Raw genomic sequence first — 23,545 nt, forward strand, 5'->3', positions numbered from 1 at the left:
TCGCGGCTTGAACTGCAATAGCACCATGGTTAGACCATGATGCCCTGGTACGTGCTCATGGCTCGTTCGCCATGGCACATGAGCCGTGTCTTGCCATGAAGTCAAAAAGTTTTCCAAGGTAAGGATGTCGCTAGATTTTGAGTTGCGGTTGATGAATGCAGGAGATGAGGAGCACGCAGTCCATACTGCGTATACCCGTCACTGCCCGTACCACACCTGGCAACCCTAGCATCCTCCTGGCCGGTTGAATTGGTATCCAGAGGTTGCTATTTGGCATTTCCGGAACGTTAGTTGGTCGGACGTTTTCTACTGTACGGCAGACTTTGTATCGACATGAATAACCCCCCGATGAATCTCGGGCCATCTGCTGGCTCTGGTTCGGTCCAGTGGGGGAGTTCATCCTCCTGGCAAGCCAATTAGTTCTGGCCCCCGGCAAGTAGTAGGTATCCTGATCCCTGGATCCGGTACCGAATAAGACATCATCGTACAGGACGGCAAATTAGTCAAATAAGCCGCGTGAACAGATGGCAACGTACCCCGATGCCAAGTAGACGGCCGAGGAGTCTCATCAATAATAATCTGGCAATATGTCAGGGTCACCTCGGGCGCCGACACGTTTTCGTAACCCTCTGACAATTTAGACGTTCCGCCAGATTTGATTTTCGAAGAGGCTCACCGGCGAAGCCTTCACCCGTTGTTTCGATCTGCTAGTTCCACGCGCGTCAGAAGCAGCACGGTTGGCCCAGCGGCTCCAGCCTTCGAAACGAAACCTCTGCAAAAGGACAACAGGATGGGACGGAAAACAGCGGAATTACTGCCCCGTCACCAGGCTTCCTAGTCTTTTAGGTTTCTCGTCAATCTTGACTACCCGCCTGTCTCATTACAACAGAGACACGAGCGAGGCAGTGGGCTGGCTGCCTCTCGAGCCCCTCCTCGATCTCCACGGTCGACTCGACAGATCTCGATTGGACAGCGCGTACCCGCGAGCGAGTCGTCTGTGTCACTGTCAGTGCTGTGCTGCTTGCCGATGTTGTTATTATACGCAGGCATGCAGTCTTATGGCCATACACTATTGCTGGTTTTGAGCATCTTTTATACTCAGCCCTAAACAAAATACATTTTGCTGTCGTTGATTGTGTGTCTAGGTCAGGCAAGGTACGGACGGCGTGAGGTTGCCAGGTCCTCTAGACACCCCGCCCCCAAACGCCAGCATTCGTCTCGTCCACGATCAATAAGTTTGGTCTCTGTATCGGCAACGACGCACTGATGACAATATGGAGGGCACAGAGATCGATCCCCATCAAATGCCCAGACGCCAGAGATGTGGTCAGTGCTGAGGCTGAAAATAATGAGGAGAGAAGGAAGGGCAGGGTGTGTGCAGCTCTGCTTGTCCAAGCTCTGCCCCCCCCCCCCCTCCTCCTCCTCTCTCTGTCTCTGTCTTTGTCTCTCGATGTGTGTGTGTGTCTCTCTCTGTCAAGGTATCCGTATCCGTAAGGCAGGAATGAATGAGAACGGGAGCTTGGAAGGGGTGAGTGCGTTCCATTCTAGGGCAGGGTGCTCCGTACACATACAGACTGACAGAGTACGAAGTAATACGGGTAGGTACGAAGACGGGTAAGGTGGGCAGAATTTCCTCAATTTTAGCATGTGCTTGCAGCTCGCAGATATCACACACACACACACACACACATACGACGCTGCGGGCCACATATGTTGCTTTCTTTTTTGTATTTTTCAATACTGACTCTATTGCAGCAGTTCTTATCCACTTACTTGACTCGCGGCAGGCAAATGGACAGACGGTGGATACTGTACACTGTATGGAGTACCAGAGGTTGGATAGTGCGTAGGTATGGATAGACCATACGGATTACCTAGATGCGCAGCTAGAGAGAGAGCTCTGAGCTTCCGCCCAGCGGCTATGGCCCACAGCGCGCCCAATTCAATCCGTGTGGCTGGTAAGACGGTTTGGATTTTGGGGGCCAAACGGGGGGGTCCAGGGGGAGGGGGGGTTTGAGGTAGGTTGCCGTCGTCTGCTCGCCCGGAAAGGGGACCGTCGGGTATCCTGGGCCCGGTTCGGGGGGGCCACGGGGGGTGGGCTATTGATAATACCTTGCTGCCAAACATGTTTCTCGGACTTCAGTCTTAATCGGGTCCAACTCTGGGTTGGAGACTTGGAGTCAGTCTCGTCTTGGAGTCGTTCTTGGAGGCTTTCTTGGGGTCGCCTAGCGCAGGAGACTGAAAGTATGATCTCCTTGGCAGCTCAGCAGCATTTTCTTCGATCCAAGTACACTACTTAGTTACCAGGTACGTCCGTATCTTCATTATCTGAGGTATCTCACTCCATGTAGCCCGAATCCCATTTTTCCTTTCGAAATTGATATTTCTTTTGTTGGTCAGGAAAGCCAAGTTTTTGTTCCTCCTAACTCTCGTTCTTTACGTGGTATTTGATGGATTATATATGAAGAAAACTCCCGTCTAACCCCTCCCCCAAACGCCCCGGAGCTCTGTCCCGGCCTTCGTCGAGCTCATGTTGAATGACGCCGGCCCGTACTGATATTATGCTTCGCTTGCTTCAATCCATTTCTGTTTCGCAGTTGAGGTGGACGTCCAGAAACCTTTCCTCGCCCAAAAAGAAAAAAAAAACCCCATCCCTGGCAAGCTTATTTTCTCCCTCTCTGTTTTGTCCCTCTGGGACTAGCTGCCTTCAGATCTCCATAGCCTGCCGAATCAAGTCCGATGGTACCAAAGCTTGCACTTCACTCCAGTTGCTCCCAGCGTCTCTCACGCAGGGGCTTCTCTTTGCCGGCCGCGGCTCTGGTACCCTCTTTCTCTTCCTTCCACGCCCAGTACTCGGCGAGGCGCGTTTCCGCATACGAGGCGTAATCAAAGTCGATCTCCGAGATGACGGCTTGGATCAAAGCCCAGATGCCCCAATAGAACCCCGGCACGCCGCGGAATAGGTCCACCTCGTGTGTGAGCTTTCGGACCTCCGCCTCGACATCAACATTTGTGTTGTTCTCGGAGTATTTGTAGAACGAGCGAATGTACTCCTCAATGAACTCTCGACGCTGGGACTGGGTAGGCATGAAGTTGTAGTCGCAGTCGAATCCACCCCACTCGGCCAAGTGGTTGGCGATATCGAACGCGGCTGGTGACGGCGTGGCATACTCGTAGTCGATGAACGTCACTGTAGCCTCCTTCTTGGGGCCTTTGGCGGGTTGGGTACTCGGTAACACGATCACGTTGCCGCTCAGCAAATCGCAATGGGCAAAAACTAGCTGTTACGAGATAACCATTAGCAACTGTATAGGATCTTGGCAGCTCTACGTGACTTACGCCATCAACACCTAGACCGGGGCGTTGGCTGAACTCCTCCACAATGTATTCAAACTCCTTCTGCAGCTTGTCTTGTCTCTCCCTCTGGACCTGTGTATCGCTGGGCAGGGCCAAAATCCATTTTTGCATCACTGACCATAGGTTCGGCACAGGCTTCCCAGGTGCAGCGTTCTCGATGATGGCATTCAGGTCCTGATCGTGGCCCTTGGCGTTGCCATTGGTAGATGTCTGGTGTGTAATGCAGGGCACAGTCGCGTGCCACTGCGCTAACCTGCTGGCGACGGCTCGATAGATGTGTGGCTTCCTCAGGTCCTCCGGGGCTGTGACGCTGCCCTTGATAAATCGGTAGAGCATGCCATTCTGGAATCGGGCGAGCAATTCGGGGGCAAGGCCGTGCTTCATGAGAAGTTCATGGTTCTGAGCTTCGCGCTCGCGGTCGATGAGGACAGCGGTTCCATTTCCATACGCGCGCAACAAGATGGCCTCTCTGTCTATATCCTCCTTGGACCAGCCCTTTCGCTTGTTGATGGCTTTGAGTAGGGTATTGGTGATGCCGTCGGTGAAGCGAACGAATTCGATGTTGGAGTCGTCGGAGGCCCAGTCTGGTCGAACAGTCAGGATTAGACTAGTCGCAGATTGCTGAGAGTCTTCGCTGTCGTAGAAAAGGGGAAGTGTTCGGACATGGGGCAGCGCCGACCCGTTAGGGTGGCCGTTGCTTGCACCTTGGGTCATGATTTGACCGAAGGGATGACCGAACTACGTGGGCGAAGGAAGGGATGGGTATGTCGAAAGGGCAGGGACAATACCGAAGAGGTCAATTGCTGGATGAGGAGGCCCCTGTGGAATTCGGCGGTTTGTTCAGTCGCTGGTGTTGTGCGACCTTGGCACTCTGGATGATGGCAGAAAGGGGCTCACGGCTGTCTGCGAGACGTCAAGGGGTAGTGAGGATAGCGAGGCTGTTCAGGAGAGGAGAGGAGAGGTGCAGAAGGCTATGGCCAAAGCGAGATACGGATAGTAGTAGGTCGATATGTTGGTGGTTCAGGTGTGTAGGAAGAAGAAGCAGGAGTGGGAAGAGAGGAAGGTGGGTATTGTCGGATTGATATTGGGAAAAGATGAGGACGAGGGGGTATTGGGTTTGGGATTGGCGCCGTCGAGATAATGGTGGCCGAGCACGAGACCTTTTTCCTTCCTCGTGCGGATCCCCAAGGTGTGAAAGAAAAAGGCAGTATCTTTTAGGGAGCACCCAAGTGGTAGGTGGCAGTGGCTCTCGGAATGATGTGGTGCGTTTGGTAGTCTAAAGTGAGATTCGCGTTGGGGAAATTACGGTATGTGCGAGTGGCTAATCTTCTTTTGTCGTCGGTCAACGAATCGAGGAAGAAAATCAGAAGGAAGAAGGGAGGACTGTGGACACTGGACAGAGACACAGAGAGACACAGAGACGGAGCGAGAGCATGTGAAGAAGGTGCAGAACAGAGCAACTTCCCACTTTCCACTTTCCACCTTCAGGGACCTTATGGATACCGCACTCACAGAACAAGCCAATTACCTCGTGCCTTGCTCGACTTACGACCGCCACATGAGTGGGCCTGCCTCTACTGTGTACCTTCCCTTTCTTCCAGACCCCCGATTTCACCATTAGTTTCCCGGGTGTATGCGCGTACTCCGGACGGGCACAGGAAAAGAGCTTTTGATGGAGCAGATTTTCAATCTTCATGTTCAGGGTCTCTCTGAGCGGGGGCAGTGCCGCAGTGGGAACCCGTTGTGATTGGGGGACCGGGGCGCTCCCGCGGGCGCTTTTTTCCCAACAACGCCTCCGCTAGCAAGTACAGACCTCAAGCAAAAGCTCAACCTGGAGTGACTTTGCCCTTGTTTGTTGGCCTTGTCTCTGTTTCTGCACAGGACGCAGGACGCGTGTCACGAGCGTCACGGCATAGGCACCGAGGAGAAGGAACCAAGGTACGCTGCTGTCCATCTCAGTTGCTCAGACCTTACGTATCTAGTCTACCTTAGGTAACTATGTAAGGTATTCGTGATTAGATTAGATACCTAGGTAGGCACGAGGAAATGGATGGGGGTCCGAAACAACCACAACGACTGAGAGGCGCACTTACCGTCATTGTTGCCTCTCTTTCCCCAAGTCCTGTTCCCCTCCCCCTCCACACCTCGGGCTATTGGATGGTCTACACTAAACCCGTACCATAATGTACCTACCTTACCACAAGCATTGGGTTCTTTCAAGAGTCCATAGCAGTGGCATCCAAGGGTCTTGCAGCTGCTCGGCAATGCAGTGCGACAGCCACAACGGCCTGACGAGCCTGGATTGGATCGCAGGACCCAGCCGCTGGACCGTCTCAAGAGCTTCCCCTCATTCAGTCCATCCAATACTTGTTTCCGATTCCCAGGAGCCACGCCGGAATTCCGTCATCGTTGGAGCTGAGCCTAATGTATCCGTACCTTCGAGCACCACCTTCTCTGGGGCTTCTACAGCGTGCCTACTGTACTCGTCTCTTTCCCCAGTCATGATCAGCGCGGAAACCCGTATCGACTCACCATCTCTACAATGCAACTTCGAATGTCGTACCTTTACTAGGTATGTACTGGTTAGTAAACCGGGTTCGGGAACCAATTTCGCTATGCAACGAGCGTTCGTTTCGCACCTGACCGTCGCAGAGGTGCATTCCCTTGATGCACCGTTATCTTCACTCAAGCCACAGGCTGAGGGCTGCCTGCCTTAGGCTGTCTTAGAAGAGGGCTCACCGACTCTGTGTCTCTCGTCTCCTGCAGTCTAATCAAGTCCAACCCGGCCTGAGCATCTTGATCGCGAACTGCAGTCGGGTGTCGTGTCTCATCTTTTGCTTCGAACCGGCTACCTAATACCTATGCATCCTCCATTCCCTAAATGAGCCACACCTCTGGCTTAAAACTTATAACTCCAACCAAGGACATGCGATAGCGAAAGGTTCAAGCTCGCATTTTCGCATTAGGCATCTTAGGAGAAGCCCTCTGAACCGTTGATGGACTGAGGTCTGACGGGGCTTGCCGGTTGCCCGCTCCTCACTCCTGCCTTCAGCCGAAACCTTGAGAGCCTCAACCCCACCTTGAAGTGCCGTCGAGGAAGGAAACGGGGCCAGACCGGCGGTGCTCGGACCACCTTGCACCTTCCGGTGGCTGCTGAGCCGTTTGTACAGATACGTACCGCGGACATTGACCTCTATTGGCTGTGCTCATCGACTTCCGACGATCCAGCCACCATCCTCATCCAACTTCGGGCTTACTACAGCAGATCGGATCGAACCTGCGACCTATCTCATCCCATCTACGGTCCAGCCACGACAAACAGCCGCATGTACCACTCTCGCCCTGCTGGTCTGAGTCTCATGGAATGCGGACTGCCAGTCCCTCTGGCGCATCAACCCAAGCCCAGGTTTTGTCGACTATCATTGCAACATAGCCGCCACAGTAAGGACTTGTGAGTGATGATCGCCGGGCACGGCACCGTTGACATCTTGGAGCCTTTGACCGCCCTGTCATAAGCTTTCATAAACGCTATTGGATCTCTTATCGCTTCCGAAATGGCGCCGCCCGTGCTCCCGAATCCGTCCAACTTCTTGGCCGTAGCGCTGGTCATCAACAGGTCTCGTGATGGTCCCAACTTCGTCTTCCATTATCCACCCACTGTCTTGCCGCCCAACGCGCACTCCAAAAGTCATGAGCCAGCCGACGGCTCGGCCGAGTATGATGATATCTTACTGGAGCGTCTTAATGCGCCCGGCTCAGCATCCCTCGACTCCGATGCTAACGCCGACGACCTTCAGCAATGGACTGCCGGAGATGATCACTTAATCACCGAAGATGGTACGCAAATCGTCCCATGGGAGCATGTGGCTGGGTTTCCTACCAAAGATCTCGCCAGCATTCTGACCCCAGGGAGAGCGTATCACAAGAAGCTCTTCCAACTCTCTCTGGACCCCTTATTCTGTGTTTCTTATCCCATCCACGTCCCCGAGAGTGGGACCTGGAAGAAGAAGAAGAAGAACAAGAAGGCCAAGTCAGAGAGATCCAAGTCTGTGCGTACGGAGGAATCGGCGGTATTTGTCGACTTCGACCCAAATGAGGATAATGAAGATGCCTCCAAGGGCGCCGAGGCGTCGCAAAATGATTTCAAGGAGGAAGAACAACCCCAGCAAGACGAGCCTGACGACAAGCGGGCATCCATGACTATGTTCAATCTGGTGTTCTTTCTGAACCCGAAGAAACATGAGGCCAAAGAACTCATCGAGACACTCTATCTCAACATCATTAAGAAGATCAACAAGGCATTTAAGTACTGCCAGCAGCGAAGTGAATTCGTGTGGAAAGAGTCGAAACGTATCTCAGCCCTGAAGGACAAGGGACGAGAAGATAGTAAGCCTGGTTACGTGGCACCATCGGATGAAAGGTGCTGACATTAATACAGGGCGTAAAATGAGTCTGCTATGGGACGAGATTCTACAGACATCATCTCTCGCGGCTGCCGTCCAAGACATTTACGAGGCCGTTTCCCAGAACAAGATTGCGGCCCTTCAGCTCGATACAGCACTGGGCCCAGTCACGCCCTCTGTGCAGATTCCCGTGCCGTTTTACGTTACGGACTTGCACAACTATGGACAGACAGAACAGAGAGGCCTCTGGCTGACGACTGCCAATTCATTCATCGGCGAAGATACCCTAGACGAGCCAGGTTTCTTGGACCGCAACTTTGCCCTCTTGCTGATGGGCGACGAGAAGAAGATCATTGCCGAATTACAGGCAGATTTGGATCCGAGTACTGTAGCCATGGTCGAGTTCGCCCGACTGTCGAAGCCAACGCAATCGTAAGTAGTGAAAGCCCACTAAGACCCACCATGTACTCGTGCTAATGCTCGTTCAGTTTCTATCAAGTAGGCCAGAGCAACGTCTTGACTTTGAGCCAGGTGCGCAAGTACGCGCAACACTTCATATTCTGGCGGCGTGCTATCGCGATTCCACCCCTCCATGCCCGTGACACATACATCATGTCGCCGAATTGCGACACCCGTAACCTCTCTAGGGCAAGCCTCGAGTGGCAAAAGACGTTCCCCCTCGCACCGCCGCTCACCAACTTCCTTGCCGAGCTTTCTTACGCGCCGAGGTCATACAAACACTACTGCCCGAGTAAAGCTCATCGGCCCACGTACCTCGCTATGCTCGCGTGGCTCATGCGTGGTGCATGGGTGACTCAACTGTGCACATTCGCCTACGTTGTTGTCTGGCCCGAGATAATCTACGAAGTCGAGCACAAGCTAGAAAGCGATGAATTGCGCAAGGCCGAGAATGCTTCCTCCCTCAGTACCAGCAATCCACTGAGTGGCTCAGCAATCGACGCGGCAGACGGGAAGTCTGAGGTAGGGAGCAGCAGTGGTGGCAGTGGAAGTGGCGGTTTCGGCAGCGGTATCGCGACCTACGTCCCGTCGCACATTGAGCAAACGGCAGAAAAGGCACGGCTAGAACGTATCGCAGAGAAGACGCAGCGCGAGGCGGCCGAAAAGGCCACGGCGCACGCGCGCAAGCTACCACCCACGGCGACGGATCACCCCTCAACCAACGAGGCGCCGCATCTGGCGCGAATGCCCCCCTACATCATCGTAGATGCCAAGAAGGCGACGGGCAAGGAGTCCCTCTACCTCGCGGCCATCGGCAAGCGATTCAAGGATCCCAAGGTCGCCAAGGCGTGGCAGGCCATGTGGAAGTATTTCAACGGGCAAACAGCACTGGAGAGGATCGCGTTGCAGGAAGACATGAAGCGTAAGGAGGCATGGAACCTGCTGACGGCGATGAGCGAGCATTTGCTCTGTGTGAGGCACTGGTAGGCGTGTGGTCACTCGCACGTCATCGCATGTAATGAACAGGTTTCAAGGGACAATTCACGACATGCAGACTGATAGTAGTCTCGGGCATGGGGAGAGCATGGGAAGAGAGATGAATCGCGGCACTGTGCTAGTGTGATCACGTAGAAGAACGTACGGCAGGCCAGCCGTTTGTACGTCATGGAAAGGAAGGGAGGGTATCATTGTATGTATGCGGGAAAAAGAGGCAGCAAGCAGGTGGAAGCTACTTTCCCCTGACATGCCAAACGCCAAATGGACACGCGAAATCTGGAAGATAAATACGCCAAGGTACAACCAACCAACAAAACCAAGGGATCCCAAGCAGATGTGTTGAACCTGAGACTGCGTGTAAGCATTGAGAGAAGAGATTTGTAGAAATAATTCCAGGAGAGGGAGTAAGAACAATTGTGGGGGAAAAGGATTGCCTGAAAGATATTGAACCCGCGAACCATCCCCCATGCCCACCCGCCCTGCGAATTAGAGATGACCTAAAAAGAAAAGAAAAGACCTTGTGCAATGCCCATCCGGACCCAGAGGTATCACGTCTCCCGATAGATGATGATGCTTGAAAAACCCAGAAAACAGAAACGAAATATGAAAACCTTAAAAACCTGAAAAAAGCAAACCCCGAGCCGGCTCGACCAAAACACATCTCATTCCTCCACGTTGTGCTTCACTGGCTGTTGGTAAGCCTTTGGCCGCCCATGTAACTGAAAAGAGACCTCTCAACGCCGTCGCCCACCGAAATCCTTGACCGCCCCAACGCGCTTGGATGCAACAAAGATACCATGGCTGCGCGAATGCATAAAAAGAGCGGGAACTTGAAAGGAGAAGATGACCATGGTAGGATCAGAATGAAGACGAAGGGGAAATCGTCATGGGTTCTAACAATCCGTCCTACTGTGTCAGGTCCATGCCGAACTCGTCTTCCTCCTTGAAGTTCAGCGAGGTCGGACCACTGTCGTCATCATCCGGATCGTTCCAAAATTCGCTGCCGGCGTTGAGATCGTTGGCGAGACCGGTGCCGTTGGTAGCGCCAGGGCTGACAGAAGTGCCGTCACCAACATTGCCTGAGCCATTCATGGGCTCGCCGCGGAAGTCGGTGTGATGGGGTACCCGGAGACCAGACCCGGTCGTGCGAGAGTATCCTGGAACTTCGTTCTTGGAGATGGCTTCCATCAACTCGGTTTGCATACGCTTCTCATCCTCAGTGAGCTCAAATGGAAAATGACCGCCGAGTTCCGCAATGGCGTTCATCAACTCCTCCTGCTGCTGCAACTTCAGATGCAACATCCACATTAGATCTCTCGTCCAGCTGACTGCGCCATTCAAAATGTCTCCCTTGTTGGGACCCTTGTCTTTGTCCTCGAGGGGGAGGCCGGTCGTGATATTGCCTGTTGCGCCAGCTGCGCGGCGTGCGCCAGGACCAGCAAGACCCGAAGTGGCCTGAGAGGGGTTGGAAATGCCGGACAATGTAGGCGAGAGCGGGGTGCCGTTCTGGATCATCTTGCGGATCTTCTCATCCTCCAAACGATGGGCGGGAACTAGTCTGCTGAGATCTTGGATTCTCTCGTTGATGTTGTCTCGGCGTCGTCGCTCGACAAGGTTGTGAGATTCCCGACGCCGCTTGCGCTTCATCTCTTGAGAGGAAACCGCACCACCTGGCTGAGCCCCCAGCTTTGCGGGCATCGATGTGCCACCCTTCATCATGACCTCGTTGAGCTGAGCGAGGCCGGGTTGAATAGGCGACGAGAAGCCAGAGCCATATGACGCCGCCATGCTTCCCGATGGGGTCTGCATCCACTGACCTCCTGATGGTGATTTCTCATGCATGCCTTGAGCCCGGATGGATTGAGGACCGAAGCCAGTAGACTCCTGGGTTGCCATGGGTACCGAGTGCATTGCTGACTTGGGAGTCATGGGGCTGCGAGTGTTGGAAGATGAGCTCTTCCGTTGCATAGCTTGTGCCATTCTAGCTCTGTTCTTGGCGTTGAGGTAGTTGGTCTCGGCAGCATCACCAGTGAGGTCTGACCCAGCCAAGGGCGAGCCCGAGTAGGAGATGGGAGACTGAAGCGACGTGCCGAGGGCCTGGCGGTGGTGCATCTGGGCGAATCCCGAGTTGTTGAAGCTGTGCACGAAAGGGCTTTGAATGGGGTCACCGTCGGGGGTGTTGGAGTAGCCGTTGATGTGATTTTGGTCTAGGCCATGATGAGAGCCGTATATGGGTTGGTTGAAGCCCATATCCATGTTTGACATTCCGCTACCAAAGTCCTGGCCGTGGCCATGTAGCGGCTGTTCGGTCGGGCTTCCGAGGCCGTCGAGTAGCTCATCGTCTCCGAAGAGGGCAGAGCCGCTCGAAAACCCATTTGTGTTCCCCGAGTTGGAGTTGTAGTTGTTGGAGTAGGATGATCCATAGTTTCCGCCCATGGCCAAGTCGTTGGGATCGATGCTGCCGCCACCACCTCCACCGTGGCCACCGTTGAACTGGCCGAAGCCGTGCTGTGCCATTGTGTGTACTGTTGACACGGCGTTGATTTGAATCCGCCTCAAGGATATGCTGGATCGGCGATGATGCGAGGTCTCGCTGACCTTGTAGTGCTCACACCGCCTCTTTCGTCAAGAAGCGTAGTTGCAGGCTGCGCTGTTATGCTGGAATGATTCGAGAAAGTTTGACCCGGAGAGGTTAGAGCTGTAGTGAGTTGACTCGTCAGCGTTGCGGCCGAATATGATGGTCAGGTTGCGCAAATCAAAGGTGCTCCGAGGTTCGCTGCGCGCAGTTTTGCTTTCCTGTCGGGCAGACACGAACCGGGGATTGTATATGCGGATATTCTCCGCACAGGCGCAGGCAGTTTTGAACGCCACCTAGGCAAAATAGGCAGGGAGAGCGAGCGGGAGAGGAATGCGAGTATGAGGAGGAGGGCGCGACCAAGGCAGGACTGACTCACCGAGCAAAAGGGAAAATGCCGGGAATATGTAATGTTGGTCGACAGCACACAAAACCGTTGTTACACGGGCATCCACTAGAGTGATATGGAAGGTGCGGGGATGGCGTCCTAAGTAAGGGAAGCCGGCGTCGTAGATGGTAGCGAGCCGAAAGGCGGTTAAGAGGTGCGTATGTGTGTGCGCGCGAAAGAGACTGAGAGTGCGAGAGTGTGGGAGTAAGCGAGGCAAGGTTTGCGATCTAGGTCGCCTGTCGCACAAGTGTATAAAGATGAGCAGGAAATCGCTGCCTGTTGGTTCGCAGAAGCGGAGACAAGCGATAGAAGACCAAGTGTTTGTCGAGTCTTGGAGTGAGGTGAAGGAGGAGGAGGAGAAGGAGAAGAAGAAGGAGAGAGTTGAGTCTTGACAAGTTGCGATGGAAATGCGTTGTCGGGGAGTCGGGGGTTTGTAGTGTGGTGCGCAGGCGGTGCGATGCGGGCTGCGGGTGAGCGAAAGTAGGTATGAGTAAGAAGTTGGTGTAGGAGCCTCGGGGCTGGGCGCTACGGGTGCACTGGACTGGGCTGGGGAATAATTAGCTTAGGACTGTGTTGAACGAGAAGGACGTGTGTAGTGTCAAGTATTTGTTAAAGTGCACGATTATCCGTACTTCGTACATGGGAGGGGTGCTAAGGAAAGCCCATGCGGGAGACCGATGCCAGACGCCGAGGGCGAGGGCGGGGGAAGAGGCGAGGGGTACCCAAGTACCTTGTACTTGAGGTACCTTAAGGTGAGTAAGGTAAGGTAGGTTTGGGGGGAAAGAAGAATCGGGGACGGGGACGGACGGGGACTGGGACTGGGACTGGGGCTGGGGGGGGGGGGCCTCTTCGGCTTCACCTTACCTCTACCAAAGCTGTGGGGGAGCGAAAAGGTAAAGCTCGTGTCGGTGAAGTTATCTTTGGTTGGTGACGGAGGTGCAGCGTCTTTTGCGTCTGCTCAGGAAATAAAAATGGGACGCGTCCGCTGCAAGGGAGGTTAGAACACCTCTGCTGGAATGAATACGGATACTTTTGACGGTGTGAAGCACGCCTCAAGGCTTGGGTGATCCAGGCCCAGAGACAAGGGGTCGTGAAGGGGTTCACAGCAGGCAGGGTTTGCCAGGATGGGACAAGACAACTTGTGGTTCAGGACCTCGAGGTGTGCTTGTGTTATCGAGCATGACATGTCTGCAGTCCGGTCCGTGGGCCGAGGGGCGAAAAGGGAATAAGAGCAACGCGAAGGAGAACGGACGAGGTGCAGTGATGGGACACGGATGCTGACTTACAGAAGAATATGGGTGGTGGGTAATATTCACCCAGGTCAGTCTCCCGACTTTACACGGTAGCTGCTGTTCCTTTCGAGAGGTGACGAGAACAACGCTTTGGCTCGGCTTTCCGCCTGACGCTTGACGTTGCACAAGAAGGAAATAGAGGTGAGCGTGAGGATAATGGTGGTGGTGGTAGTGGTGGTGGTGGTGGAAAGGAGCTCTTGTCGATAGAAAGAGAAGGGAGGGGTCCAATACCAGGAAAAGATGGTGTGCTGATTTCTTGGTATTGCTACCGTACTTGGCACTGCTGATGCTTGCTTCCTGGTCTGCTTGCTTGCTGTGAAGTGCCCACTAGTATAGGTAGGCGGGATGGCGGATTGAAGTATTGGTGGTGACGCTCGAGAGTGCGTGAGAAAGTGCGACGGACGAAATGGGTTGCCGCCGGTTCGGACGTGTCGGAGACAGGTGGGATTCTTTGCTGCGGTGGTTGTCGGACCCTTTTACAGTGACAGTCGACTGCTTGGATTTGAGCCAGTCAGATATGATATCCGCGACACAGGAGTGAAAGGAACAAGGGAGGTAGAGAAGAGCAAGTGAATGGAGGCGATGCAAGGAGAGTGAACGGAAGAGGGCGGGGGATGCCATGTATAATAAATGTGTGGCGGAAGAAGCGGCTGTGAGGCTGAGTCGTGGAATACAACTCAACGAGGGGGGTGAGGAAGGCTACATTATAAGGAAGGGGAAGGGGATTGGAGGATGCGCAAAGTAGTGTACCAACCTTGTTGAGGAGAAGGAGGAGAAGGAAAAGGGAGTGACCAAGTATGTCTTTCTCTCTGGATCTTCAACGCAAAAACACCGGGCGGTTAGTTTGAATAATGTCTGATGTGCAAGTGAAGTGGCGTTTACTCACTTGGACAGGTAGTTCCCGGGAAAGCGGTGCGGTTGACGTGCAGCGGTTTCTGGGGTCTCCTGTATTGTTGGTTGGGGGCGGTTTTTTGGGAGTGTTTGTTCCAGGTAGGACGAAATAATTCCTCCGTGGGGAATGCGGCCTGTGTGCGGGTACACCGTAAAGGTCCACAGGTGCAACTGGAGAGTTGGAGAAGCCTGCAGAGGAGAAAGGGCCAAGATGGCAGTCGGAAACCGGCTCGGAGTGGTAGTGAGCGGTGATCCCTGTCGATCGCTAGATGCGCGTCTTTTCGCACACTGCTAGGGCGAAGGTGAGTGAGGTTGGCGTTCGTAGCAAGGTAAGGTATATCAGGGTAGTGTCGTAGACACAGATGTGATTTCTTGCGCGGAAAAGCAGGGAACAAGACAGTGTCTTGAGCAAGATAGAAGAGGCAGGCAGGCAGAACGCGCTGCCTTAGGTTCTTTCCAACTTGGTTTGGAGAGGTAAGTACGGAGTACAGAGAATAGTACAGAGTACTTGTCTCTCGGAATATGACCTACTGCGTAAGTGGGTTGATTGCTGTCGCTCCAAGCGTCGCCGTTATTTGCTGGCGCTGTAGGCAAAATTAGGTTTCGGCCTGCCGATGTCTGGAGCAAAGCTCCCGGTCGGTCCAGAAGCAAAGAAGGAACAGGGTCGTCGGCGAGACGGACTCAACGTGCTCTCCTCTGAGAAAAGACCGGAGTGAGAGCTCCCCGAATTGTCGACGCCGTTGCGCAGGGGTTTCGGACCCGGCGGCTTGGGAAATCTTGGATAACTCGCGCAAACGTATTCGGGATCACTAAGTAGTGACCAAGTTTACGTTCAAACGTTCCAACTTTCCAGAGAACCCGGGCGGTGATGTCCGACTGTGTGTAAGGTAGGTAGGTAGGTATTGTCTACTTCGTACGTCCTGGTCTCTTTGCTCTACTATCCCAGCGTCTAGGTCGGTGTTGATAAGTTGCGATGGTGAGCCTGTATTGGTACGAATGAGAGCGTTCCTACTGTGTCTTGTATCGATGGTCTGTGCGTCGGTGAGTCGAGGTAAAGGTAAGGAACTTTGGGGCCTCTGATGCATTGGTATTGGGTATTGGGTATTGGGTCCGGATCTCGGCTGGTTGTTTCTGTCCTCCCTTGTCAACTCTCGTTTCCCTCTTGGGTCCTGTCTGTTCTGTTTCGTTTGCCAACTCCCAGAACGGGGCATCTCCACCTACCTCCTCTTGATTTGTGTTTTCCCACGTAACTCGAGAGTCGAGATTCGGTCGTTTCTGTTGTTTGAGATTGTGTTTGCTCAATCGTTTCCTCTTCTCTTCTTTCCTCCTCCTTTCTCTCTCTCTCTCCGGTACAGAGGGAAACGCGCTAGCATTTATATCAAGGCCGCCTTCTATTAACAGACACTACTCCGTATATCATCTGGATGAGGCTTGTCACTTCACTTGCATCTCCTGACTCGTCCCATATTCCGGGGGTGGCACCCCCATTCTATCCTCACCGGGACGTTTTGCCAGCCTCTTGGTCCGAGTCGGGATGAGATGGAGGGCAGCCCGGACCCCGTGATGCCTCCAAGTCAGACGGCTAAGACAACTAACCCGCCTACTGGACCCGCGCCGGCCGCGACGACTCACGACGCTCATCGGGACCTGTTTAAGGATCGGCAGGAATAAGGTGGTCATGCACTTGAAATGTCTGGCTTTCCCTCAAAAGAAGACATCACGAACTCATCTAAAACTGGGCTGCTCCATGGCCCCTAGACTGCCCGGCCAGGAACCCGAGGCCAGAAACGCCCCAGAATGCCCTTGGCTTAGATATGGGATTCTGTCTCATTTCGCATCGCCTTGTTTAGAAACCAGTTTTCGATTCACCCCGCAGAACACCTTACCCATGGCGCTCATGGTCCATGGCCGGCTTGACTCCTAGTTGGACGACGTAGCTCTGGAGCCCTGCGCGAACCCCGCCAGCAAACACATTCCTACTAGGAGAAGCCTTGTCGACGCCCAAGATGTCGGCTTGTTGGCATTCAGTTCAGGCATGGAAGGGAGAGCTCTTATCCGCGAATCTGAGATATCACACCAGGTCGATACAAGACTTGTGTGTGCCAGAAGCTTGGAAACTCGCGACATCTGGAACGTGTGCAAACATCTTCACCGCCTCCAACCTTTGCCTTATCGCCTTCTGCCTCGACTATAACTCGCTTAACAGAAAGACAAAGAGCCTGACCGCCGTCTTGTCGCATACATTGATATCTTGGGTATATCCCGTTTGGGGTAGCACACACACATGCACACACACACCCTCATGCCTCTGTCTGGCAAGCACCTTAGACAATCGAGAGGCCGCCGCTGTGATGTCAAGCACCACTCTCGAGCCTTGTCCCCTGTGGCGTACACATACTGTGTGTAACTTGGGCTCTTGACGCAAGATACATGCGAACTTGGTTCAACATCTGAAGAGTATCGTGATTAGATGGGCGGCGCCAGCGGCAGTGACAAATATCCCAAACATTGTCTCCCAAGCGTTTTACTCCTCTTCAGATCATCACCACCACCATTACGGCATAATAGGACGAATATCTGCTGGGAAAACCCACCCCTGGCCAAGATGTGATCGCCCGCTCCGCAGTGAGTGCCGGCGGCAATCCTACCCCAAGTGGCCTTCACCTACTCGATGCGGCCTCGACTTTCCCCCTCCTGCACGGCTACCAGCAGCAAGTCTCAGAGCTGCAGCCGCACTGTATCAACGACGTAGAAGATGGTGAACCTGTCAGAATCGCGGTTCTTGCGCCAATGTAAAGGTTGCAAAGCGCCTGTGGAAGGTCGGGTTGGGTGTGGAGTAGGGGGAGGCTTCCAATCATGTGCTGCCGATTAAGGATAAGAATGACCTTGTGGGCCCACCCAGACTCTGAGGAAATGGAACTGGATGTTCTCAAGTGTGTCGAGGTCTCAAGGTGAGTGTGTGGTGAGGTGCTGGACCAGAAATTCGATAACGCTGGTGGCTGTGTTGGTTGGCTGAAAGACCGGGTTTCGGGGGATCATGGGTACGTACTTCCAGCCGACAGGTGGTCTGTGTGTCCGGGGAAGGATGCAGCCGCTAATTGGCCGAATTCAACCGCACCTGGTACACCTGCGCTGCTTCGCTCTGAGACATTCTCAAGCTCACCCTGCCTTGCTTCCTCTGCCAGACTGCCTCTCTCTCAACCTCCGTCCCGTTCCATCACCTCCCCACCCCCTTCATCAAGCTATCAACCTCGTGTACCAGCCGCCTTAGCCCCCCTCCATCCTCAGGCCGTTCGCCGTTTGCCTTTTCGCCTTCGCCTTCGCCTTCGTCTTTGCGTCTGCCTCTGAGACTTACGTTATTACGACACGGTGCGGTACGCGCGGACACTAGGCCACCACCAAGAGATCAAGACCAGCCTACGTCGCATCACAAACCGAACAGGTGGTCTCTCAATAGCCCACCTGCTTGTGCACATTTAATCGTATGCGCCTTCCGACCCTCCCCCTCCATCATGGGCCATGACCCTGTATATCAACCAAGCTGACCATCTTGGCTGTGGAGAAGCAGCTCAACACCCGTCTTCCTTACGCTCATCTGCCGCGCTATACCAGTCATCTACTCCCGTGCTCTCCCAGCACCCTCGACGGAGGCCACCCCGAAATCGCTCTCCACCCAATAGCAGCCTTTCCGCAACTCGACTCCGAGCGGACTGCCCCCGATACTGTCAAGGGCCGCCTGTCACTTGACCACATATTGCTCGACGCACAGAGAGGACGCTCCCGCTCTTGCGTGCATCTTTTGCTATTTATCTGGTTTCCGCGGGAGTAACGACACCTGCGTCTAGCACGTCATAGTTGCATCTCTCGGCTCCCATATTCCACCGTTACGATGGCGTCCGCTTCTTTCAGAGACTCGATGAACTCACTGGGTTGGTCAAGACGGGACCAGGACGTGCCCGTCAATACGGCGCAACAGTCCGGTCTCATGTCTTCGATCAAGTCCCTCAACCCCTTTGGAAACAACAGCTATATCCAGCTCCCAACAACCGAGGGCGCCGGCGCGCCTCTGCCTGCTGCCAACAGGAGGGAAGAGGAGGAGGGCTTCGCAACGCGTGAGTCATTTCATCTGTATGCTTTCGCCGTCCCACCACCTCTGGCAGCTTCATCCTTGAGCTTCCAGCTCCCCTGCAACTGGCATGGCCTCTAGTTGTGGATTTCCCATGTCTCGGATTGCCATGTGAGCAGGCGGGTTTACGAGGTGGTGTTGTCGTGTCCGCTTCATCTTCTCCGGAACAGCCATGCTAACGTTGTATATTCCACTTCCAGTGAGTCGATGGGATCGTTTACTCATTTTTGGTGCCTGCAACCTGGGCGCCCTTGCCTGCTTCGTCATCTGCTTCGCCTTGTTCCCGGTAGTAGCGGTGCGGCCGCGCAAGTTTGTGATTCTGTGAGTTTCCTCGCTCCCTTTTCTCTCCAACTTCTGCCCTTTGCCTCGTCGTAAGCGATTCTGCTCTCTTCCGTGCTTCCGTGGAGGATCACCCCACGGGTGCTTATCAACCCGGCTAGTTGCCGGCGCGGCAGATCGACAAAGGTGTGTTTGGATCGGTACCTATTATGCCGTACCCGAATGTAGCCTTGCCCCTCTCTATCTACCCGCCTTTCATGCCAGATGATCTTGCATGGCGAGCTAGTTATGAACACCTTATCCGGTGATCGAACGGCGTGATGAGGACTCTCGGAGGGCTTAGCGTTGATACGGCGTTCGCGTTCGCCATCTTCGAGTTGCGTACCTGTTGCTCACATTCTCATTTTCCAGATGGACACTTGGCTCCCTCCTGTTCCTGGCGTCCTTCGCGGCCGTCATGGGCCCGATGGCGTACGTGAAACACCTTGTCTCCGGCCAGCGTTTGCCTTTCACTGCTGCCTACTTCGGATCGCTTGGGCTTTCCATGTACTTCTCTCTCGGTGTAAGTTCCATGACGTTGTCATCATTACGAGGCGAAAGCACGCCGGCTGACTCCGACATAGCTTCACAGCACCATTTTGACCTTGATCTCGGCTGTCATCCAACTGGCTTGCCTTGTTTGGTACCTAGTCAGCTACTTCCCCATGGGCTCGAGTGGACTGCGCCTGGCCACCACGTTTGGCGCCAGAAGGGCTGCTGCCTGGATGACGGGCTGAGCTTGGAGCTCTCATGTACACCTTGTAAGATGAAGACGAAAAATGATTATGGATCATTGTACCACGGTAGCTAGTCGGCATTGTTCTTCATGTCTGCATACAGAGTGGGCAAAAAAGTGTGTCGAAATAAGGCAGATGTCGAAATGTGGTTCACGTAAATGTACCAGGTAGTCAGGGCGTTCGGCTGCACTCTTGGCCGCTCTCACTCGCCACTAATAAGAGAGGCCATGACTTTGTCTTGAATCGATCTCTCGGACCCGGTATGATATTCTGTGTTCCGCCCACGATCATCTTATTTTGTTCTCCGTCTAGGATCTGAGTCCCATCTACAGCCTTTCTCTCCGGCTTACGTCGCCAACTCCTCTACAGTGACAGGACATCAACTCTCTTCCAGTGAGGAGTCCTTACACTCTCGAAGAAACCCGGCATCGTTTGATCACATACCCAAGTTCAACTAGGGGCACCGTGTTCCTTCAGGGGCTAAGTTTCCTCTTCGGCTTGGAGCTTCATTTTTCGCCCGGTGGATTTCTGTCTCGGTCAAGATATTCGAGGTTGTGAACCATCTCGATCGTTCGTCGTGACTTATTATAATGGCCAAAAAGTAGCGCATAAACTTCTGCTGGCTTCAACAGTACGCTCAAGAACTGCCTTTGTTTTTCTCTCTGCCGGGTGCTTCTTGAATGATGGCCATCGAGTGACCATCTCTCCACATCGAAAAGACGTATGTCCTTGTTCTGGCTTGAGTTGACCATCAAATCTGAACGTGAGGACTGGTCACTTGCGGGCTATACACACCCACCTCGCACGGTAGCAGTCTCGGTGGAAAGTCGTGAGACTAAGCTGGGAGTGAGCTTCACTTGCACATCTTGACTCTCGACTTGAAAGACAAGGAACTACGTAGCATTTTAGAAACATCGCAAAATTCCGGGCATACAAGATTCCGGCTCTTCATCAGATGTATCTCGTACTACGGATTGGAGGTCTTTAGGCGCCGTGTGTGTGAATGCCCCTTCTGTTTTTTTTTCTTTTTTTTCTTTGTTTTTTTTGTATTCTCCTTTTTTTCTTTTTTTCTTCGTTAAGGGTCTCTGGACAGCTCGGCCCCACAATGATCGACGGATTAGCCTCTGCCGAGAACCCTGAGAAAAGGACATGGCGTGGTGATTTCCGTATCTCTTTTCACCTCTCAAGTGATACTTCCAGTGCTCAGGGGTACCCTGAATTGGTCTTATCAAATCCCGCTGTTGGTTTCATTGCAAGGCTGAGAAAAATGGTAATTAGAGGCCGAGAGAGAGGCTCTCACAGGGTATGGAAAAGTCACCGAAAGAGTATCCACTTCGGACGGTGGATCCCGGCACGGCCAGGAAGGCTCGGAAGGCGAGTCAGTCCACTTCATTCGAGAAAAAAAGATAACCGTCCAAGGGTCCCGGTGGAGAAGCACTCATTGTGAAATGGGATCCTGGGAGGCTGGGAAGCTTCGCCGAAGAGGGAAGTGGGAAATAACAGGTTGTTGGCCGAAATTCCCGTGTTCAGGCGCTTGTGCGCAAACCCTCTTAGATGAGCTTTTTCGATGAGACTAGGTTACGAGGCACGACAACTCCTGTGCCCTGTCTATCAACATCGAATATTCAATATACTAGACGGCGAGACTCACTGTCGTTAACGCGAGTCCCACTTGGCTTTCCCTGCAAAAAGTTGTTCCGAACGGGCTCCTTCCGAAGGATGCCGGGTAAGATCATCCAGCTTTCTGCATCAAACTGTGCCCTTTACGCCATTCGAGCGGTGGCTGGAGGTCGAGACAGTATAAGCAAAGGTGTCTAGCCAGTGTGGCTGGCCTGAATCGTTTTTGACAGCCTGCACAGGGCTTGCTAAGCCTTTTCGGCTCTAGACAGACGAGGGCACAATGCATTGGATTACTAGGCTGCGCTATGTCGGGTGAACCACGAACGCGCAACTTTGTATCAAAGGTGTGGGCCGGGTTGTTGTTCGAAAAAAGAAAAATCAGATTATACCAAAATGAAGAAGACGATGGAAAGAATTCGACCGGGGTCGGGAATTGCCCACCGCGTTTCAGTAGGCGACTGGACATGGCAAATCGTCGTCTTTGATATTGCCAATATCGACCTCAAAGGCGTCGATGATGAATGACAAAGGCAGCCAATGCGATCAATGTGAGAGAGGTGGTCATCGCAACTGATATAGCCGAGGCTTCGACGGATCAAACCGTGGCATATTACTTTGTACGCCCGCCTCAGTGCATAAAAGGGCCCGGAAGTCGTTCCGAAAACAAAGCGTTCAAAGAAGGTCGGCCAAAGGTAGATGACCAAGAACACGCTCTGTGGCGGTGTATGTATGTAGCACAGCGATGCGGCATATTCGTACTTATAAATAGTAAGGTAGATTCAGTTAACGCTCGTGGGACAAGGGCTTCAAAGTAAAGTATAACGTCAGATAGGGGGCGCGGTTATGTAATCCACATTCTAGAGTTTAAACAGCAAGAAATATAGGCGCGCTCACCGTTCCCCTCTTTAGTGCTAGCCATAGAGATCCAGAGGATTAGATACAACGCAGACTGCAGAGGAGATGCGGTCCAACCGGCCATCATTACAAAAGAGAGGAATTGTGCGTGGGCTATGAATATGCAAATAGAGAAGATTCCAAGAGTCAAGCGGGCTTCTCAGTCTTCATTTTCTCCGCGTCAAGGTACGTACCGATATAGCCAATGACGCCTGCCATTCGAAAGGTAACTGGAAAGTGCATACCGCCTCGACGCACCTGCCTTACTTTGGACATAACAACTGGAATTCGCAAAGAGTCCCTTTTAGGTAATTTGCAACTTCTACGAGAACGCCGATGTGTTAAGGTAGTAATGGCAAGACGAGGAATTGCCCTCCCTCGAAGGGCCCAGCTACCCACTTACATAGGTCTGACTTGCAGCAGAGTCGAAACCATCCATCTGCCCGCTCGAGCGGAAGGTGCGGTGCATTTCGGCGCTGTGAGGTGCGTCTGTACATCGACAACAGCGCTCTGCGACATACTACGGTATCAGGCCAAAGTTTAACCCCCTTGTCAGGTATCTTCGCCCATGCTTCTCGCGATTACATCAGCAGCATTACTTTCGAGATTCTTGTGCACGTTGAACAAAAATTTGGCCATTGAGAGTCACTGCTTTGCCCTGGTCAGATCCACACTACCTGGTAGGGAGTTTAAACATACCCCTAAGGACCAAGTACGATACAAGCGACACGGGCGAATAAGCCTCAAGCTGAAGGATCATCACACAAAAAGGCACATGATAAAAATGAGAGAAATTGCCTTGGCCTGGTGAACAACCGACTTATATTCGCGCAACCCCACCAAAGCCGACAAGGGACCGGAGGGGAATGGATGGGATGGGCACGCATGCAGAAGGTCGCAGCCAGCAGGAAGAAGAAGCAGGAGCAGAAGCGGGCAGACCACTTCCGGGGTAGATACGGATAAAGGAGTTGGGAAGGTAGGCGAAAAAATAATCCAATGACCACAAAAAGGTAGAGAGATCCTAGGATTCGGTTTGATGCAAAGCGAGGTGGTGACTACGCAAAGACTAACACTTACAGGCTACCCGTGCTACCGTGGTGGAGGCCATTGACCAGAAGAGGAGAGGAGGGAGGGGTAATTTGGTATATGTTTTTTTTATTTATTTTTTTGTTTTTTTTTGTTTTGTCCCCCTTTCGTCCAAGTACTGTCCTTTGAACGTGTGTTTTCCTTACACAACCCAACCTTTTCTGACTTACACCGAGGTCATGATCCAATGATGGGCTGCCTTCACCACCAATCTTTGTGTCATGCCGGTCCCGTCGGTGCGTCTTGCTTCCTGCTTCCTGCTTGTCACGCCTGTGCCCTGTTGTTGCTACCTTGCCTTGCCTTAGTGTAAGGTATCCGTACCCCGTAAGGTAAGGTAAGGTAAGGTATGTAATAATCAGTGCCTTGCTTGTCTACCCTGCCCTGCCGGGTCGGAGCGATGGGT

The 23,545-nt window shown here is 53.2% G+C and overlaps 10 protein-coding genes across 10 annotated transcripts; 5 read left to right on the forward strand and 5 right to left on the reverse strand.

The window, feature by feature from the left end:
- Window positions 1-29: 29 nt before the first annotated feature.
- On the reverse strand, window positions 30-2,325 carry CLUP02_12499 (uncharacterized protein; the record flags this gene model as incomplete). The annotated part of the gene is made up of 10 exons (XM_049291463.1): window positions 30-89; window positions 176-455; window positions 537-564; window positions 635-704; window positions 885-995; window positions 1,111-1,123; window positions 1,193-1,446; window positions 1,774-2,065; window positions 2,139-2,254; window positions 2,305-2,325. 10 exons carry the CDS (start codon window positions 2,323-2,325, stop codon window positions 30-32), a joined length of 1,245 nt encoding a protein of 414 aa, XP_049148608.1.
- Window positions 2,326-2,759: 434 nt separating this feature from the next.
- CLUP02_12500 (choline/ethanolamine kinase) lies at window positions 2,760-4,071 on the reverse strand (the record flags this gene model as incomplete). Its single annotated transcript, XM_049291464.1, has 2 exons — window positions 2,760-3,281; window positions 3,340-4,071. 2 exons carry the CDS (start codon window positions 4,069-4,071, stop codon window positions 2,760-2,762), a joined length of 1,254 nt encoding a protein of 417 aa, XP_049148609.1.
- Window positions 4,072-6,911: 2,840 nt separating this feature from the next.
- On the forward strand, window positions 6,912-9,206 carry CLUP02_12501 (uncharacterized protein; the record flags this gene model as incomplete). The annotated part of the gene is made up of 3 exons (XM_049291465.1): window positions 6,912-7,743; window positions 7,796-8,192; window positions 8,249-9,206. The coding sequence occupies 3 exons, from the start codon at window positions 6,912-6,914 to the stop codon at window positions 9,204-9,206; spliced, it is 2,187 nt and encodes a 728-aa protein (XP_049148610.1).
- Window positions 9,207-9,447: 241 nt separating this feature from the next.
- CLUP02_12502 (uncharacterized protein) lies at window positions 9,448-9,876 on the reverse strand (the record flags this gene model as incomplete). Its single annotated transcript, XM_049291466.1, has 1 exon — window positions 9,448-9,876. The coding sequence occupies one exon, from the start codon at window positions 9,874-9,876 to the stop codon at window positions 9,448-9,450; it is 429 nt and encodes a 142-aa protein (XP_049148611.1).
- Window positions 9,877-10,121: 245 nt separating this feature from the next.
- Window positions 10,122-11,732, reverse strand: CLUP02_12503 (helix-loop-helix DNA-binding domain-containing protein; the record flags this gene model as incomplete). Its single annotated transcript, XM_049291467.1, has 1 exon — window positions 10,122-11,732. One exon carries the CDS (start codon window positions 11,730-11,732, stop codon window positions 10,122-10,124), a length of 1,611 nt encoding a protein of 536 aa, XP_049148612.1.
- A 108-nt stretch (window positions 11,733-11,840) lies between these two features.
- Window positions 11,841-15,849, reverse strand: CLUP02_12504 (uncharacterized protein; the record flags this gene model as incomplete). The annotated part of the gene is made up of 18 exons (XM_049291468.1): window positions 11,841-12,006; window positions 12,062-12,086; window positions 12,170-12,360; window positions 12,424-12,696; window positions 12,758-12,990; window positions 13,049-13,163; window positions 13,216-13,366; window positions 13,431-13,779; window positions 13,843-14,120; window positions 14,221-14,279; window positions 14,357-14,590; window positions 14,649-14,764; window positions 14,851-14,969; window positions 15,043-15,137; window positions 15,200-15,237; window positions 15,300-15,372; window positions 15,428-15,636; window positions 15,805-15,849. The coding sequence occupies 18 exons, from the start codon at window positions 15,847-15,849 to the stop codon at window positions 11,841-11,843; spliced, it is 2,769 nt and encodes a 922-aa protein (XP_049148613.1).
- Window positions 15,850-15,925: 76 nt separating this feature from the next.
- CLUP02_12505 (uncharacterized protein) lies at window positions 15,926-16,285 on the forward strand (the record flags this gene model as incomplete). The annotated part of the gene is made up of 1 exon (XM_049291469.1): window positions 15,926-16,285. A coding segment is annotated over one exon (360 nt), but the record flags the coding sequence as incomplete, so codon positions are not given.
- Window positions 16,286-18,250: 1,965 nt separating this feature from the next.
- Window positions 18,251-19,542, forward strand: CLUP02_12506 (uncharacterized protein; the record flags this gene model as incomplete). The annotated part of the gene is made up of 4 exons (XM_049291470.1): window positions 18,251-18,473; window positions 18,688-18,808; window positions 19,178-19,328; window positions 19,390-19,542. The coding sequence occupies 4 exons, from the start codon at window positions 18,251-18,253 to the stop codon at window positions 19,540-19,542; spliced, it is 648 nt and encodes a 215-aa protein (XP_049148615.1).
- Window positions 19,543-19,571: 29 nt separating this feature from the next.
- Window positions 19,572-20,000, forward strand: CLUP02_12507 (uncharacterized protein; the record flags this gene model as incomplete). The annotated part of the gene is made up of 3 exons (XM_049291471.1): window positions 19,572-19,600; window positions 19,714-19,816; window positions 19,875-20,000. 3 exons carry the CDS (start codon window positions 19,572-19,574, stop codon window positions 19,998-20,000), a joined length of 258 nt encoding a protein of 85 aa, XP_049148616.1.
- A 2,299-nt stretch (window positions 20,001-22,299) lies between these two features.
- Window positions 22,300-23,019, forward strand: CLUP02_12508 (uncharacterized protein; the record flags this gene model as incomplete). The annotated part of the gene is made up of 3 exons (XM_049291472.1): window positions 22,300-22,364; window positions 22,480-22,590; window positions 22,770-23,019. Coding segments are annotated over 3 exons (426 nt in total), but the record flags the coding sequence as incomplete, so codon positions are not given.
- Window positions 23,020-23,545: the final 526 nt, after the last annotated feature.

This window comes from Colletotrichum lupini, chromosome 6, assembly GCF_023278565.1.
Source record: "Colletotrichum lupini chromosome 6, complete sequence".
Classification (NCBI taxonomy): Eukaryota; Fungi; Ascomycota; class Sordariomycetes; order Glomerellales; family Glomerellaceae; genus Colletotrichum; species Colletotrichum lupini.